Source organism: Mya arenaria, chromosome 8, assembly GCF_026914265.1.
Source record: "Mya arenaria isolate MELC-2E11 chromosome 8, ASM2691426v1".
Taxonomy (NCBI): Eukaryota; Metazoa; Mollusca; class Bivalvia; order Myida; family Myidae; genus Mya; species Mya arenaria.
Genome location: NC_069129.1, coordinates 25,974,363 through 25,993,124, shown reverse-complemented (window position 1 = coordinate 25,993,124; position 18,762 = coordinate 25,974,363). Strand labels below are relative to the sequence as shown.

Genomic DNA, 18,762 nt, shown 5'->3' with positions numbered 1-18,762 from the left:
TTGGGTGTAAGATCAAATATTCCACCATGTGATCACAGAAATCAATGAATCAAATCACAGAAATCAATGAATCAAATAAAAATTGATATTTTCATTGAAGTGAAAATAAGAGAAAGCTAAAAATAGCATGATATTTCGGTCAAAGCATTAAAAAAGAAAATGCATAAAGAATACAAAAATAAGAAATAAATGTTCTTTTGATCATTCACATGTTAGTGAGAGAAAAAAACTTCTTAGCTGCTGGTTTATTGAAAGCCTGAAATTTGCACATATTTTCAGTCCTATGCAAGTGTTAACACAGTGCTGGGAACCAGAATTCTAGCCATGCTCGAAACCAAACCCTCCACTTCCCCAAGTGAGATCACTCGAGGGGAGAAACTCCGGGGAACTCTGCGTTGTATGCTGTCTACAGACCTAAAGTAAGTTCGGGGATGTATTCAGACGCAAAGGGGGTTAATGTTGTAGTGGTGTGTTTTACAGGTCAGTGAGTGTTCATCATCTTGGCTAATAGCTCAGTTGGCTTGATACTTTTCTGAATCTCTAATATTGCTTTAAATTTTCGAGTTGCACCTTAATGAGTCTAAAATTGTGGTGAGTCAAGAATCGCACAATAGTTGCAGCTCGTCTGCTTTTGTGTCGCCTGGTGAGCATAGCAGGCACAAAGGAATGATTTTGTTCCTTGTCTGTCACACGTTTGTTTATGATCAATATCCATTGAATGTCGTGTTCCAGAGTCAGCAAATGTGATATGCAAATTTGACGGGGTCAAAAGACGACCCCCATTGATTTGAGGTCATGGTGACCTTTAATGAGAAATACCGTAAATGAATGGGTATATGACACACTTTTTTCCCTAAGATTTCAATGTAAAAACATGCCTGCGTCTAATAACCAGTAACAAACTTTTGAACTTTTTTTCTGATGTTGATTTCAGGTCGAAGGTTTGTTTAGATTTATGTTAAAAGGGATGTTACTCACGTCATAATGACTTAGTGTATATGGGTTAAAACGGCAGTTGAAGATCGGGATAAGGTAAATAATAAGACGTTTATAATTTAAAAAAAAGATATTAAACGATTAAAATTATTAAAATTATTCAATATTATTTTGAATAAAACAATAATTAAACATGCATATAAAAAAGCAAAGTTGGGTACTGTCAAAATATTTTTTGTAAGGTGTACGATAAGGTGTGAAATATTTGCACTGCCTTTAGACCTGTTTAACATACCAATACTACAAACTGATGCGATAATTGTCTTGTTTTTTGCACTTTTCCACGTTCTTTATTCTTTTCTGTAGGTGTTGACATTTTGAGAACAAACCCGTACAAATAAGGTTTTTGCATAACTTCACTTTTCATTCTCGACAGGTTATCATTTATAATATACTGTCAAAAAAAAATCATACAAATAGTCATAAAAGGTACTTTTCAGTGCCATCCAGAAACAAATTGTCACACCAAGTACTTTTCAGTGCCTATCCAAAGTTTTTTCTTAGATTATCACGGATTTTTTTTTTGCCTGCGTCTAATACCCCATATCGTCTTATACCCAGTCATTTAAGGTAAGTTCTGGGACGAATTCTGGGGTTAATAGCTACATAGCCACAATTCCCAATTTAAAAAAGTTCCAAAACATTGCTGATTTTTTTTATTGAATATCTAAATCATTTCAATTTTAGTAAATGGGCAAGGCCCAAGTGCGAGTATAATTGAGCTTACACACCACCAGGCCATAACATTATGCCAAAGAGAGTGAAACGTATAATATTGTAATTAGTTGTTTCTCAAAGGTTAAATATAAAGAAGTATGAAACTAAACTAACAAGAAAGTATTGTGGAATAAAATAGCAAAAATATATTAAACTGATTTCATTATCCGCATACAGGGTACGATCAGAGGCCCTGAAACGCTTATCCTGGTACCTTTCCAACGAGGAAGGCGGTGTGCGTTGGTTACCCATATTTTCGGAGCTGAATGTTACAGACCTTGCAAATCTTCTGATAGTGGTGGATACACCACGATCGGTAGACAATGATTTAGGCCGGTCTGTGTTTCAGGTAAGAGTTTCTGTTGGTCTGTTTTTGAGGGAGGGGGTGGAGGTGGGTGATATAATGTCAAACCACTGGTGTGATCACTGTTATCATCGGTTGAAAAAAACTGTTCAAAATATAGACATGAAACAAACATTTTCTTATAAAATAGTAGACTTTCATTCAGTCTTTAGTTTGGTATATGCTCGGGCAATAATTGAGTTGCATTTGTGTCATCATGTTCCAACCTTGCCCTGTCTTTGGGGGCATTCATCAATTCTGTGATAGCTCTAGTTTGTTTCAGTATAGACTCATGTAGATGTAAGGTTTACTTGGTATAGTGAATACCTTGCCTGAAACCAGAAACAACCAAGCAAGTGAAAAGAATTCTGACCAATAATTTCTGCCACATTTCCAAAGTTAAAACATATACTTTTCCCAAAATGTTAAAATCATAAGTTTATGTTCCCCTGTATGTTTTTTTATGGAAAAGTTGATGTATTCTCAAAGAAAACAATCTTATTATGTCCAACTTTAAAGCAATTAACTGGCATTCCTAAATATAGTCAAAATTGCGCATTTTTTCAATGAAAAAAGCTTTGAGCCTCTTCCCAAAATGGTAAAAAAGACACTGCCAATCTCTTGAACTATTGCTTGTGAGAGTATCATAATCAGATCACTATACCAAGACAGGTGTAGAGAAATGGAATTGACGATAAATATGACAATAAACAGTGTGGCCTAATTCTGGGTCAATGTAATTTTCAAGGGTCACTAAAACTGATAATATACATGTAACATTTTAAAACCAATTCTATTATTGTATAAAATATTAAATACTTGTGTTGTATAACAGTAAAGAAATTAATAACCAGCAACCAACACAATTTGTTTATTAGGATACTAGATCAGGATATTTCTTTTGGTGATACTACCGTTAATCACTTTATTTGTTTTTGATAATATTAAAATCATTTCATGAGATATATAGTGCAATATATAGATGTAAATTAAAAAAGTTCTTACAATGTACTGTATTTCAACAGTTATGAAATTTAAATGATAATAATATATACATCAACTAACATAACTTGTTTTTGATGATACTAAATAAGAATATTTGTTTTTGGTGATACTAATTGTGCTGTTTGATTTTTGATAATATTGAATCATTTCATGAGGTTTTGCATGATACAGAAGTAAATTTAAAAAAGTTTTAACAAATACAGATATTAATTATCAAATATAAACAAACACACATACTTGTTAAATTTACACTATTTCTGGTTTTTTTTTCTGGTTTATCAATATATTTTGAAAGTCTAATAAGTAAAATCTAGATTAGCATACAGATTATTATGAATCAAATTACACATAGTTAAAATATGATTAACACATTCAAGTAGTTACAGTTACAATATGTAATATTACTGGTTTGCATCTGAGTTTTGTCTCTCTCAATGTTTTCCTTCCATCACTTCATCAACTATTTCCAACTATTGTTGACTTTCTGACTGTCTCTCTACTGGAGTTCCATCACCACAATGTCATTTTGATTTCCACCCACAATCAGTCTGCCAGTGTGGGTGCTGTACCAAACTGACCTTTGAGAGTTGATGCCCTCTCCCCTCCTGACCAGTGTGGCCAGCTTCTTCCTGCCTTCCTTTTCAACCTGCACCACTGTGTTGGAGTAGTATGAACACACAAACACCTGTCCACCCTCACTCACATGTACACCATATGGCACTACAATGTCTGGATCCTGCAGTGTGGCTAGAATACTGCCATTGTTGTCAATTGTAATGATTTTGTTATTGTAAAAGTCACAGATGTATATCCTCTTGCCATCTTGGTTTATAGCAAAGTGAGCCAATGTCCACCCTCTTGATGTGACTTCATACATTTTCTTGACTAGATCGCCATCTGTGGTGTAGAGGTACAGGGCATATTTGGAGCCCACATACAGCTGGTTCCCATGGTGCATGATGGACATGCAGTCATGATAAACTGAGAACCCCCTGGTCAGCTTGATGGTGCCAGCTGACACAGTGAGAAAGTGGACCTCATGCCTGACACAATCATCACAGTCTACTGCTACAGCCACCTGATTACCAGTCACATGACAGATGTCCCAGGGCTGTTGAGGGACATCACAGTGGGCTATTACCTTATACTCCCTGTTCAATACTTTCACTCTGCTATTTCTGTTATCTACAAGAATAATCTCTCCTGATGGAAGTTCTGTAATACCCAATATATCACAGGTAAATGTATCTTGCTTGATGTTCACATAGAAGCTTGATTTGTTTTTAACTGTGTAAACCCTTGATATATCATGCAATGGCCTGATCTGCTCAGAAGACTTCATGTCAGACATTTGATGGCCTGTCAGTGTTTCCTGATTACCCTGGAGCTTGCCTAATGAATGCATATCAGACAGCAGTTGTGTAACTCTGGTATCAAGCTTGAAAGTGGCGGTCAATTCAGGTTTTGTGGACATCTCCTGGAGCAGGCTGTTGGCTTCTGCCATCTTCTCTTCAGACTTCCTGAAGCCAATGTAGGAGCTTAACTCATCGTCCTTGCCCTGGGATTGGATGGTGTCCATCAAGGCATTGAGCTGGTCATGTATGAGTGTGCAGGAGTCAATATCCTTCTGTAGTGTGACATCCAGGTCAGCCAGGACGCTGTCCATCTGTTTCACTGTCCTCTTCTCCAGCTTATCTAGCAGCTGGTTCAGTGACTTCCTTAAGTCCTTGATCTTTGTCAGCATGAACTTGCCAGAAGTCTTTAATGAGTCTTGATTCTTCTTTCTGACCTCTCTAACCTGGTTCAAACTTGTTGTTATCTTAGCAACCTTGGAGGGAAGCTGCTTGAAATCGGCCATCTTGTATACATCCTTAGCCAGGTCTGAGATCAAGCTGATGGTTCTGCACATCCTGTAGGATGTAAGAATGGTGAATTAGTGACTGGATTAAACATCTATAGAATCTAAAATAGTTGTATGTGTTATTTATATGTAACACAGTTTCCTATATAGCTATATATTTTGAAGCTACATTTGTATTTAATAACGTTTAGTTGTTATATTTCACCTACTGATAAAAGTTAATCAACATTTCAGCTTTGGATGAAGTTTATGTACATAATCTAAGTGCATACAGAATGTCAATTGAGCAGAGGTGATTCTTTACAGGGCTTCTAAAACCAACAATTTGCTGGTCTGGATCGATTTGGACTTTGCCGGATGGAATTAAGTAAAAGAAAAGGAATAAAAAATTGGTTTAAAAAAATCGTCTTTTTGTAAATTTCAGTCCAAAACGGCTTAGTCAGTAAATAAATATGAATTTTTAATACACAAACAGTGTCTGTCATACCATCCCCAAATACTAGGGGACATCCTTGAGGGCTATTTCGTCTGTGTCAATTGACTTTGCTGTTTTATAACATCAAAAAGATGTCAAAATTGTAGTTATTTACTTATGTAAACAATTGTTACACTTTTGCTACATGAGCCATTTTCACAACATTATAGGGATGCAAACAAATATTCGTTCAAACATTTGGTATTTGAATGACAAAATCAGTATTCGAATAATCAAAAATAGTTTGTTTATTTGTGTAAAGTTACGGTATGCACTTATTTGAAGAAAAAAAATACTTTAAAACCCTTTTGTTACTTAGGTTTAATAAATAAATTTGATTTTAATAAAAACCCGATTTTTAGCTTTTAACAACTCAATGCCCATTGAAGATGTGACTGAGGTTTTTGCAGCCGTTAGGGCAAAGGAAAATGTTTTTTAGTTGTATAAACAGAAAAACAAAAAATCTTGAATTTAAAGGGTTCCCGTGCCAAATAAAAACGAAGCTTCATAAAAAGCGCAGCTTAAGCGAAGCTATTTCTTCTCTAAAGCTGGGCTTTTTTTCAAAAGCTGCGTTTTTTTCAAAAGCTTCGCAAAAGCTGTGCTTTTTCTTCGTTTTTTTTTTCAAAAGCTGCGTTTTTTTCATGAAAGGTTCACTTTTAGTAAAAAAAGCTTCTCTAAACCTTCGTCTTTTGAAAAATAGCTTCGTCTTTTTGTTTAAGCCATATATTTCTTAAACAAAAGCTTTGTCTTTTCAACCAAAGACGAAGCTTTAAAAGAAAAACTGAAGCTTATTTATTTATTTTTTTGCTTTGTAGGTGCACTTTTTTTGCATTTTAAGTGTATTATATAAATAATAAGTGCTTTTTCTTAGCTGAACAATTTTTTCTTTTAAAAATTCTGCATTTCATCCCAATTATAATAATTCATGTTCATGTTAAGAATTTCTTTTATCAGCAGTAATTTAATTGTTTTAGTTTATCCATGTGTAAATCTACAATATCATAAAAAAATATTCAGTCATTCATCAAATTCATACATTCTATTCCTGATTGAATGAAGTATATCTCTTGATGAATGAATGAAATATGGAAAAAAGGGTTGAATCCAAAAATAAAATAATACATGGATGAATGAATGAATGATTGATTGATTGATTGATTGATTGATTGATTGATTGATTGATTGATTGATTGATTGCACAAATGAATGAATGATGAATGAATGATAAATAAATGTGTATTGATTGATTAACTGGTGGATTGATTCATTGGTTGGTTGATTGATTAGTGATTGAATGAATGAATAATAAATGAATGAATGAATGAATGAATGAATGAATGAATGAATGAAAGAATGAATGAATGAATGAATGAATGAATGAATGAATGAATGAATGAATAATGAATGAATGAATGAAAATTTGAATAAATAGTTGAATGAAGGAATGAATAAATAAATTAATAAATAATTAATAAATTGATTAATTAATTTACTTAATTAGTTATGTGACCGGACCGATAACTGTATATCGCCGTTTTGTCTTCATTTCATGCGGAACACCTTGGTTTCTTGATTATCGGCTTCATTCGGAACTCCTCGGCCATTTTTTCAAAAACAACCTCGGATGTATATGGACGGTTTACACACTTAAAAAGTGGTACGTTTAAGTCCGCTGCAAATAGATCGCGTAGTAATCTTATTTAGTAGTTAAAATTTATGACTTAACTCTTGGGAATCGTAATTATGTTTGCAATAATACACTTCACTGGCAATCAATTTAAACTGAGAGCAATGAATACAACTCTTAAACACTACATTTAATTAATGATTTTATTAAAAAAAATACGGACTACTTCAACAGATGTACCGGCATACATCCGAGGTTGTTTTTGAAAAAATGGCCGAGGAGTTCCGAATGTATCGGCTTGGCATGTTTTCGAGGAGACAATTTCATTGGTCGACATATATGTTACAGCGATTGTGATTGGTTCAGGCATGGTTTGATTCAGTCAGTCACGAAGTTTTGGAGCGAAAACACTGCGTTGTTAGAAACCTGTTTCTACAGAGTTGTTCGCTTTTGCATAAGGTTTTGCAGGTATGCATTCTTGGTTTAATCTTGCAATTGATTGTATTCTCGTAGTGAACTCACTGGAATCGTTTGTTAAACGCCATTTAGTTATTCTGTTTTTATCATGTTTGTCCGGGATAAAGTGTTGTCCGAAAAGCAGTATACAAACCTCCTGTCTTAACCTAACCTTCAATAGGTTCACTACTTTTATATTCTGTACACTAAACATTCTGTTCACTTACCTTTTAGAACATAACTTAACCAGCACCGGAAGCGTGAGATGTGAGGGTTTTCAGTACCACATATTGGTAAGTTTCATGTGTCATTGTCATATTTCTGTATATGTCTAAATGTTGGTATTTGCCATAATCGTGTATGTCATTGTATGTGACACAATCTCGTTTGTTTATCTGTTTGTCGTTTATAATGTATGCTTTGCTTGTGCTTTGCTTGTGCATTCAATTATATGTATATATGTCTCGAAATATTGTTTATAGACAATATTTGGCTGCTAGCCTATGATAGTTATAATAGCGATTATTGATATATTGAACATGCTATTTAACAGTGTTTTATATCTTTATATGTTGTTACTCACGTGTATATTATGAATTATATATTTCCAGATTACATCTCTACATTTATTGAGTCTTGTTCTTCCTATTCGTACAATACCGTACCGTTATAGTTACTTTTAAATGACTGGATGAACAAATGAATTATCAATTAATGATTCAAAATAAGATAAAAAAGGATACTTTTAATAAATCAATGCAATAAATCATAATTTTATAATATTATGCAAAATAATACACTTACAAAATAAACAGTTATTAATTGCATTCAACTGAATATTCACAGAATTCATATTACTTTAATTTCTAAACAAGTTATCATCATAGATCTTAATGCTTTGTTCATAATCCATTCCCATGATAAGCCATATTTGTACAACAACCAATCAGAATCTCAGAACCAAATTTGAAATAGGGGCGGCCATTTTGTTGGGATTTCAGCAGGAAGGGTTGGATGTTTTTAAAGGAATTATTGAATTTACACAAATAACAACCATTGATAATTTAAGGGATAAATTAATGATATTAAATTTATGATATAACTATCATAAGATCAAATGAATATGGACTATGATTTGGAATGACAATCCAATCATTTGATGTTTTGTAAAAGATGACATGCAATACTGGTGAGTTCTTATAATATTCTGATCTTATACTTATTTTAGTTGTTTATCAATTGACACCACGCTGATTACGATAGGGCTACGCCTACAGTGTCACGTGACCCTTCAGTAAGGGCCCTCCGACATGAACACAGAAGCAGACAATAAATATACAGAATGATCGTTAAATTATTTAAAATCAGATAAAAAAATGCATGGAACATGGTAAAACATAGCATTAAAATCAAGTATAACATTAAATCAGTTAATCATTATAATTTGTTAAATTCAATGCTTGATTCAGGCAGAAATAATTTAATTTCTAAAAAACATCGGAATTTTTTTCAGTAGTAATGTTAAGATAAAATTTAGGGAAACAAAACATGTATTATTTTCCTTTCGAAAGTCAACAAAAAAATGACCATTGCCTAGATCAAATGGATCTTGCTGTTTTTCTTCCTTTCTCAATTAAAAAAAACATCTTTTATACAAGTTTAGTGAATTATTATTATTGATATAACTACTGTAATATTTCTCTCAATGAATTAATATCCGTATTAAATGAAATGCGAAACTGTTCTTAAAAGAAACATACATGAAGGAGTTAGAAGTGATCATAGTCATTATAAATGTACATGTATATACATTGATTTGCATCATTTACGAAGATGATTTTGTCTTATCTATACTTATATACATTTTGTGACCTTTAGCTATATGAACAGTTTGTACAAACACATTTAAAAGCAAATTTATATATATCCTTCAGATTTAAAACTTCACGCACAAGGAGAAAAATTTCAAAAAAATAAATAAATCGCGAGATGTTGTCAATATTATACGCTAATACTCATATTATATTTCATGTTTTATGACTAACGAAGAAGATACGTATAATATCACATGTACGTTCACATTAAAAATGCATAATTTGCATTGAGCAGCAATAAGGGAACATGTTAGTATTATAAATTTCCTTGTCTTTACTATCTCTTAGTTATTAAAAAAAAACTGTTTTGTGTTTAATATATAGAAAACAGGGTAGTTACACTACTGTTGGTAAGTGCAGATTGTCGGAGGTCATGGCGGATAGCAACGGGCAACTGATAAGCCCCGCCTTATCTGGACGCTAATTGGTCGGTCGGGTATAGTCCGGCTAGTTTGACTGACAGGCCGCGTCATGTTAATTACTTAATAACCTCAGTGACTATTTTCTTTAACATGTTGGACTTGTATTTCAAAATGATATCCAGCTCATAAAAATACAATGAAATTTATAAGATATAGTTTTAAAACTCATTGATTTCTTGTTTTTACCCTTGGCTTAACAGAATATCTATCAAAATTTGCAGAATGTTTTTCCATTAAATGTACATCTGAAAAGAATCAGTGTTGTTTTCCAAGGGGTAATAAAACTGCCATCTGCCTGATGGCCTACCAGATATTGGAAATTGGATTGATAAATTATGTAAAGTATTAATTAACAATCTGGTAGTTCACACTGTGTAATAAACAGAGCTGTTAGGAATCTCTAAATTTAACAAAAAGGCAACATAAGGCAGAGTATGGAAAAAGTCAATTTACTATGTAGTTGACAGTTTAAAAAAAATAGTTTACAATTTAGGTATCATACTGAAAGGTATGCCTCTACACCAACTAATGGTGTAAATAATTAGAAGATCGAAACAAAAATAAACAATATTAAGTATAAATATTGATTTCAAACATTTAGAATATGCTTTCATGTGGTTTAATAGAGACTATAGTATCAGTGAAAAAAAATTGATATTCAACAATTTCACATTTTAATACTAACAGCAACAAAAGGTCATAATGGGATATTTATTCATATCATGTGGGAACTAGTGATAAACTTGGCATTGATGTAAATATGATATATATTTTATTAAAAGTTTTTTGTTACACCAGTCTGAGGCTTTTTATCCCCTATAGTATTAGAGGGTTGGAGGAAAAGAAAGTAGCTATTGAGAAGAGCTGCGTTTTTTTGCCACAAAAAGTTGATTTTGCGAAGCTTTCTGCAGTATTGGCCAAAAAAGCGCAGCTTTTGCAAAGCTTTCTGCTGTATTGGCTCAAAAAGCGCAGCTATTTGCAAAAGCTGCGCTTTTTGCTTGAAATAGCAAAGCTTTGTGCGGTATTGGCCTGAAAAAGCGCAGCTTTTGCGAATAGCTGTGCTTTTTGGCCTATACTGCAGAAAGCTTCGCAAAATCTGCACTTTTTGTGGCAAAAAAAGGAAGAAGCTTCGCAAAAGCTGCGCTTTTTCAATCAAAAAACACAGCTATTGCGAACAAAAAACACAGCTTTTGCGAAGAGCTGCGCTTTTATGTCCAAAAAGCTGCCCTTTTAACAAATCGAAAGCTTCGTTAAAGCTTTGTTTTTTTGGCCAATACCGCATCGCTTTGCGGTGCTTTTAGTATCGTTTTGCGAAACTTTAGGTATCGTTTTGCGACGCTTTAGCGAAAACACAGTCTGCACTTGTTTTATGTCCATAGAAGTTGAATTTTAAGTAAAAGTTAGATGAATTAAATCTTAATGATTAAGAATAGCCATATAGAGCGTTGCGAACGAGCCCTTCTTAATCATAGGATTTTAATTCAGGTCATGTTACTGACTTAGATTACAACCTCATTGATTGACACTGTCAACGCAAAATCTGACACTGGGATTGTGTTTCGGATAAGTGGCAGTAAGCTGATCTTTAAACACCCGCAAAAGTTGAAATTCTTAATGATTAAGCCTATGTCATAAGCCTAGTACTTAATGATTGCCTATCTGAAATTTCATTAGCTGTTAATATAGGTTGTATTCTAAAAATGATTATTTACAATTTATATACATGTACACGTAAATGAGCGCAAAATTATTTTGCTTTGCCTAAGAGATTTGCATGATTAGTATCTTTTCAAATGGTAAATAACAGTGTCCAATAGGTTAACAATAGCGCCATGAAATTCATGATTTTGACCTCTGTGTTTACTTGTTTTAATTAAGTGAAACACCTCAAACTGTCCATTATGTCAGTTGAGAAAAACCTTCGCACTGCGTGCCTCGGTATGTTCTTTCTCTGACATAATGGATAGTTTTAGGCCTTTCCCCCTTACTGAAAATTAGTTGTTGATCAGTTTATATAGCTCTTGTATCCTCTCAAATCATGAGAGTAGTCAACATTGAGTGATTAAATTATTCATCCTAAGAAATCTTCAATCTGTCAATAAAACAGATCCAGTCAAATAAGTCATAATATTATCACTAACCTGTGATTCAAGGACACACAGAGGTGGCAGCACATCTCAGCATGGTCCTCACACAGAAGTTCAATGACCTTACCAGGGTGAAAGTCACATGAAATGAGGGCGTCACCCTGCCCCACCCACTTGTCCACATCCTTACGGCCCAACACAACATGCTGTTTGAAGAGTTTGGAGTGAAATGTCAGGCATTTGTCACAAAAGTACTTTGAGCAGTCCCCACAGAAATACTTGGCCTCAGTATTAAGCTTGTCCTCATGACACGGAGAGCAGACAAAGTCATGGATCAAATCAGATGCCATTGACATTGAGTCTTTGAAGGACTTTGTGTGCTTTGAAGCCATTTTAAACCAAAAAGTTTAAGTATTCCGTGCAATATGTCACAATTTCCAACAAGATTTAAATATTCATGTCAATCATAATCTCAAGCCTCGTTATTCCCTTGACTACTGTATACATATCCCATAGTGCTTTGCGTGATCATTTCTCAACAAGGAAGTTTAATGATACACTAGTGGAAAAAGAAACTAAGCGTGATATGAAATCGGTCTTATATAAACCAAAAGATATTGATTAAATGTGATTTATTTTGATCAATTGATATAGCAATGCAAATCTAAAGCAGAAGAAGAAAAAGTTCAATATTATTGTCATAATAATAAGGTGTCTCATATTTTGCTTTTAAAAAAAGCAGTATTTTATCTGTAGCACAGTAAATTACTGCATTCGGCTATTATACCTTGTAAATTGATATCCTTGAAACAAATTTAAAGTGTAGGAATGCATTCTAGATTTAAGTATTAGGGTATGACGGAGATTTATACATCGAATGCTTACAGCTCTAATGTCCTCTAATGCATGAATGATCAAAATGATTCATGTTTTCAATTTAATTTTATTTAAGTCAAAGATCTCGAAATTATATATTTTAACAATTATTTTTAAGGTTTTCTCTAAATATAATACAATAATGAACTTGAAAACAAATACTCAAGCTTTCATGCAACCTCTGTGATTTAGTGGATAATTTTCTTTCTTGATTTAAGTAACTTACTTGAGGTAGAAAAGCACTCTTCCAAAAATAATAAAACTGACAAAAATACTGTAAATGTAAAAGTAATATTTTTAGTGTATTTTTCGCTCGACTATTCAAAGAATATGGAGAGCTATACTATATATACTCACTCAAGGGTCTGCGTCGGCCTCACACCTTGGTTAAGGTTTTGCAAGCATGCACACATAGGTTAATAGGTTAATATCTCAGCAACTACTTGAGGTATTGCATTGAGACTTTATACAATGGTACTCAACCATCCAGCCTACTTAATTTACCAAGTTAGATAACTCTACTTTGCATTAAATTCAAATATTGGCCCCTTTTTTATTCAACATAGAAATTCTGGTTAAGGTTTTGCATGTAACCACATTTTAGTCAAAACCTCAGTGAATACATCATGTATTGCATTGAAACTTTACACACAGGCTCCCAACCATTTAACCTTCTTCTTTAATCAAGTAAGATAACTATATCTTTCATGTTATATAATTTTTTGCCCCTTTATTATGCGACTTAGAAATTCTGGTTAAGGTCTTTCATGTTAGCACACACAGGATATTATCTCAGCAACTACGTGATGTTTTGCATTGAGACTTTATACAATGGTATTCAACCACCCAACCTAATTGAATAACACAGTGAGATAACTGTATTTTGCAAATAATGGCCCTTTATTTATTAGATTTAATTTTTATAAAATGTAACCACATTAATGTTGATATCTCAGCACATCATGTTTTGCATTGAAATCTAATCTAACAGTGATTCATGCATGTTTCGCCAAAACTTTTCAATCCTTACACTGAAAAGCGGCGGAATAGTCGAGCGCGCTGTCTCTGTGACAGCTCTTGTTTTTATACAATGTGAGTATTAAAGAGTAAAATAGTGTTTTCAGATGCATTGCCAGGGAAAATAATTTGGTACCAAAACATGAGTGAGTCTCTTTAAAGCATCCAATCCATGATTTGGATTTTATTATTGACAACATAGGGCATTTTCAAAAGTATTTATCTGAGAGAGCAATATTGAAAACTTGATCAATAAATTGACGAAATCAGAGAGTGCAAGTTTTTTTTAATAGCTCGTCAATGTCATTAGTATGCTACTACTGTAAGAAGGATATCCGAGTACAAATTGATTAAAACAATTAGTCAAATGATTGCCTATTTGGTGGGTAAAAGTTTTTTTAAGTCAATATTTTTGTCAATTGTATTGATAATGGATACTGAAATGTTAAATTATTCTCAATAACAATGGGCATCATAAGAGATGAACTTGAGTTTCTTTGTCTTCAGTAACAGTGACAGTGTCTTTGATTTCAAGAAGGGACACATTTATTGATATGTAGGAGCCTGTTTGGAATCCTTGCCAGATATAGTTAATGTCGACCCCTCCCAACTGTTTCACACAGAAATGGTTCTGGGGTCAATTTTTTTAGAAATAAATTTCAAAAAATAATTTACTTACGGTATGACAAACATGTACATTTTGGGATTGAAAATGTGGCTGAACTAAATTGGCCTTAAATTAATAAAAAGCACATCTGCATAATTGTTTTATGATTCATGATGATAAAGTTCTTGCATCTATAACTGTTATTATTTTGTGATAGTTAAAACATATTACACATGTATTAGATGAAATCTGAATGAATCAATCGAGGGAGCTCTTCTTTTTGTCATTATGATTTTACATAAAATCATACAAAAATAAAACAATCATTATAAATAAATCATTTTCTTTTGTTGGAGCTATGAAGGAAAAAAGTATGTCCGTCCATAAATTATTGACACATTAGGACAAGTCTACTTTTTTCCATAACTCACATATCAATAAAAAAAATATATTTATTGTGTTGCAGAGAAGTGCCATGTAACTGAAACATTATTTTGTGTATGATAAGTTGTAATGAGTTATTGCTGTTGATTATTATACTTATTTTTTACAGAAATTGTTCTGTGGAGGGTATTAATCACAACCAGTGATAGCTCTAAGTCTAACTGACTTATACATGCCAGGAGTTCAAACAGACTGTCATGTAATTCTCTAAAAAAGTGATTGTTAAATGTTTTACATTAATGCTATTTATCTCATTAATTGTTTTTTTATGCTTTACAGGTGGATGGGTTGCGGAAGGTGTATGAGATATTTACATCCCTCTCAGTTGATCCTGGGGTGAAAAAATCTGCCGTGGACCAACTCGCCATTATACTGCAAGGTTGGTATTGACAATAGGAATAGTTACATTTATCTGACAAATAATGAAAGTCACACTTTAATGACAAGATTGACCCTTGTAGATAATAGCAAGTCACATTATCAGAGGTAAGCAGTTTTATTGCATACATTTTAATGACTTCTCCCTAGACACAGACTGGCACATGATACCAGTTTATACCTGACACTCGTCAGAAGTAAGCAGTTTTGTTGCATACATTTTAATGATTACTCACTGAGACACAGACTGGCACATGATAGCAGCTTGTACCTGACACTCATCAGAGGTAAGCAGTTTTGTTGCATACATTTAAATGACTACTCCCTGAGACACAGACTGGCACATGATAGCAGCTTGTACCTGACACTCATCAGAGGTAAGCAGTTTTGTTGCATACATTTAAATGACTACTCCCTGAGACACAGACTGGCACATGATAGCAGCTTGTACCTGACACTCATCAGAGGTAAGCAGTTTTGTTGCATACATTTAAATGACTACTCCCTTAGACACAGACTGGCACATGATAGCAGCTTGTACCTGACACTTGTCAGAGGTAAGCAGTTTTGTTGCAAGCACTTTGCTTTCTGTAGATTGTAAGCTTGTCTGTATTTCTCTTCCTGAAATGATGCCAGCTAGATGGGACGGGAATGGTGTATGGTAAGGGATAGTGTATGGGGTGGGAATGGTGTATGGGATGAGGATGGTGTATAGGAGGAGGATGGTGTATAGAATGAGGATGGTGTATAGGAGGATGATGGTGTATAATAGGAGGATGGTGTACGGTAGGGGATAGTATATGGGGTGGGAATGGTGTATGGGATGAGGATGGTGTATGGGATGAGAAAGGTGTATGGGATGATGATGGTGTATATGGTGAGGATGGTGTATGGGATGAGGATGGTGTATACGGTGAGGATGGTGTATGGGATGAGAATGGTGTATACGGTGAGGATGGTGTATGGTATAAGGATGGTGTATGGGAGGAGGATGGTGTCTACGGGGAGGATGGTGTATGGGAGGAGGATGGTGTATACGGTGAGGATGGTGTATAATAGGAGGATGGTGTATACGGTGAGGATGGTGTATGGGAGGAGGATGGTGTATACGGTGAGGATGGTGTATGGGAGGAGGATGGTGTATACGGTGAGGATGGTGTATGGGATGAGAATGGTGTATACGGTGAGGATGGTGTATGGTATAAGGATGGTGTATGGGAGGAGGATGGTGTATACGGGGAGGATGGTGTATGGGAGGAGGATGGTGTATACGGTGAGGATGGTGTATGGGAGGAGGATGGTGTATACGGTGAGGGTGGTGTATGGGAGGAGGATGGTGTATGGGATGAGGATGGTGTATGGGAGGAGGATGGTGTATATGGTGAGGATGGTGTATGGGAGGAGGATGGTGTATGGGGTGTGAATGGTGTATGGGAGAAGGATGGTAAATGGGATGAGGATGGCGTATGGGAGGAGGATGATGATGATGTATGGGATGCTGGATGGGTTATTGAAATAACCTCATATTTACTTATTCCCTGCTGCTAAGAGGGTGTTTATCTGAAAATGTCTGTCATCATTTAAAACTGTACTTACTACCCTCAAACTTTTTCATGACTTTTGGTCAGAATATTTCAATGCAAGTCCACTCTTTACGTATAGTTCTGCTCTAAACAATGAATGGTAGGGAAAAAAGCAAATTTTTAATTACATGTACTTCCAACACGCTATTGAAAAAACGCCATAGTCAAATTAAAAATCGGGCTTTAGTGTGATGCTCCTCAATGTCATTTATTATTATTAATAAATCACCATTTACCAAGTTGTCCACTTAACTACTTAATCATTTACAATCTACTAAGACTAGATCTTATTAAACTTGATACAATTGTTAGTGGCCATAATATCCCCATAAAAGCTTTATAACCACTTTATTGTAGTCTAGAACACGAGTCGAGAGAAAGATGTGACGCCGTGCCGTACTGGTTGGCCGTGTTTATGCAGCAGTGCAGATTCGTGGCGCTTCTCCTGGTGATGTCCGACTTGTTGCCGGTCTTGGCAAATCTTTCAATTGCCCTGCAGGTATGTTCAAGAAATAGCAGTGGCATAAATATAGACAACTCCATATTTTTTGAACATTTTATGAAACTGAAACAGCTTCAACATTTTTTTTCTTGAATGACACAAATTGGTGTGCATATAAAACGATTGCTCGTGCACATAGTTGATATCCGAATATATATATAAATATATATATATATACAACGTGACCACATGCCACTGGTTACATCGCTTTTGCATTTTGTGTTTTGCATCATTTCAGATGAGGGACGCGGTATACAATGCAGTCGGTACGCTCGTGATGGGTGCTATTACAACGGTCCGTTCCATAAAGGAGCACCCTGGGCAGAACTTCCAGCATCTTCCACAGGCCATTGACCATCTCACCGAGCAGTCGTTCCGATTTACCCGCCCAAAGCCGTGAGACGACATTGACTTCAAGGAGCAAGTGTACGACAAGTTCATTGACGACGTGGTTAGCAACCTTGAGCAGCGATTTCCACACATCCCCGTGTTGGAAGCGTTCTGTGCATTCAACCCTACCACCCTACCGGCCGGCGACCAAGCAGAGTAAATTGACCATTGCACAGACATTCTTAGGTAATTAAGTAGACTGTTATTCACAGCGGAAGTGATATTCACAACGGAAATGATCTGAAAATACACAACAGTACATGTGTTTCAAAAATGCTATGTTTTACTAATATTCAACATATGTAAAAACATCCTCTTTTAAAATTACTGTTTTGAAACATGACGTGTGTAGTTCAATATGCAAATATAAAAATCATATCTGACATTGTTATTTACAGATGCTGGCGGACTGATTTACCCGCGTTCTTCAAGATGCCGATGAAGCCGCCCCCAAAATACCGAGTGCTGAAAAACACTATCACGCAGGACACGACACTCCGCCAGGCAACTACAACAGTCCTGATGCTGAAGGTGTCCGGACCGTTGCGGGGTGCCATGCCTAATCTAAGTTTATTAGCTACTGCGATCCTGTTTCTTCTGTCGACAACAGCCGACTGCGAATGAGGGCTTTCGACCTTGCTATGTGTAAAAACGGCCCGACGTACTATGGAACATACTACAGAATCAAGCGTTGAACGCCATCTTACGGATGTCTATGGAGGACCCCACCGTTGCCAATTTTATGGAGACTTGGGTTGAGCAGATGGTGACAGAGTGGGGCAAGGACAGGCATAGGCTCCTTGTTTAGATTAAAAGTTCTATATGTTGTCTGACATTATGTGTGTAGTCGCGGTGCGTACCGCCGCGTCATCATCATTAATAATGTAGCATTCATTTGTTCTATTCTGTGTTTTTGTCATTATATTATTTAATAAATAATCATCACATTTACATTAATAATAAAGACATAAAAAAGTGAAAGGAAAATAGCGCTGAACTTATATTTATTTGTCATTATTGTCGTCGTGTGCAGGTATAATTAAAAGGCAACATATGTGAAGAAACAAAAGGTTTCGATTCATGTAGGTTTTTTTTAAAGATA

At 34.8% G+C, this 18,762-nt stretch overlaps 2 protein-coding genes across 5 annotated transcripts in view; one reads left to right on the top strand and one right to left on the bottom strand.

Moving 5' to 3' along the window:
- LOC128242163 (rotatin-like) overlaps nucleotides 1-18,647 on the top strand; it is a 37,228-nt gene extending 18,581 nt beyond the window's left edge. For 2 of the 4 annotated variants that reach the window (XM_052959229.1, XM_052959228.1), the window contains 6 exons: nucleotides 280-419; nucleotides 1,891-2,062; nucleotides 15,087-15,186; nucleotides 17,126-17,267; nucleotides 17,509-17,846; nucleotides 18,059-18,647. In XM_052959229.1, coding sequence (XP_052815189.1) covers nucleotides 280-419; nucleotides 1,891-2,062; nucleotides 15,087-15,186; nucleotides 17,126-17,130 — 417 coding nt within the window. In that variant the 3' untranslated portion in view covers nucleotides 17,131-17,267; nucleotides 17,509-17,846; nucleotides 18,059-18,647. Of the gene's footprint in view, nucleotides 1-279; nucleotides 420-934; nucleotides 2,063-7,372; nucleotides 7,493-7,714; nucleotides 7,774-15,086; nucleotides 15,187-17,125; nucleotides 17,268-17,508; nucleotides 17,847-18,058 lie in introns of those variants that run through there. The other 2 variants (XM_052959230.1, XM_052959232.1) reach the window with 2 other exon arrangements.
- LOC128242165 (uncharacterized) lies at nucleotides 2,915-12,580 on the bottom strand. The gene is made up of 2 exons (XM_052959234.1): nucleotides 11,918-12,580; nucleotides 2,915-4,971 (listed from the first exon to the last, which is right to left on the bottom strand). The coding sequence occupies exons 1-2, from the start codon at nucleotides 12,253-12,255 to the stop codon at nucleotides 3,558-3,560; spliced, it is 1,752 nt and encodes a 583-aa protein (XP_052815194.1). The 5' UTR covers nucleotides 12,256-12,580; the 3' UTR covers nucleotides 2,915-3,557.
- Nucleotides 18,648-18,762: the final 115 nt, after the last annotated feature.

Coding starts and splice junctions, on each gene's coding strand:
- LOC128242165 (XM_052959234.1), bottom strand. CDS start 12,255: ATGGCTTCAAAGCACACAAAGTCCTTCAAAGACTCAATGTCAATGGCA. Junction 4,972..11,917: donor TGTGTGTCCTTGAATCACAG/GTTAGTGATAAT, acceptor TACATCCTACAG/GATGTGCAGAACCATCAGCT.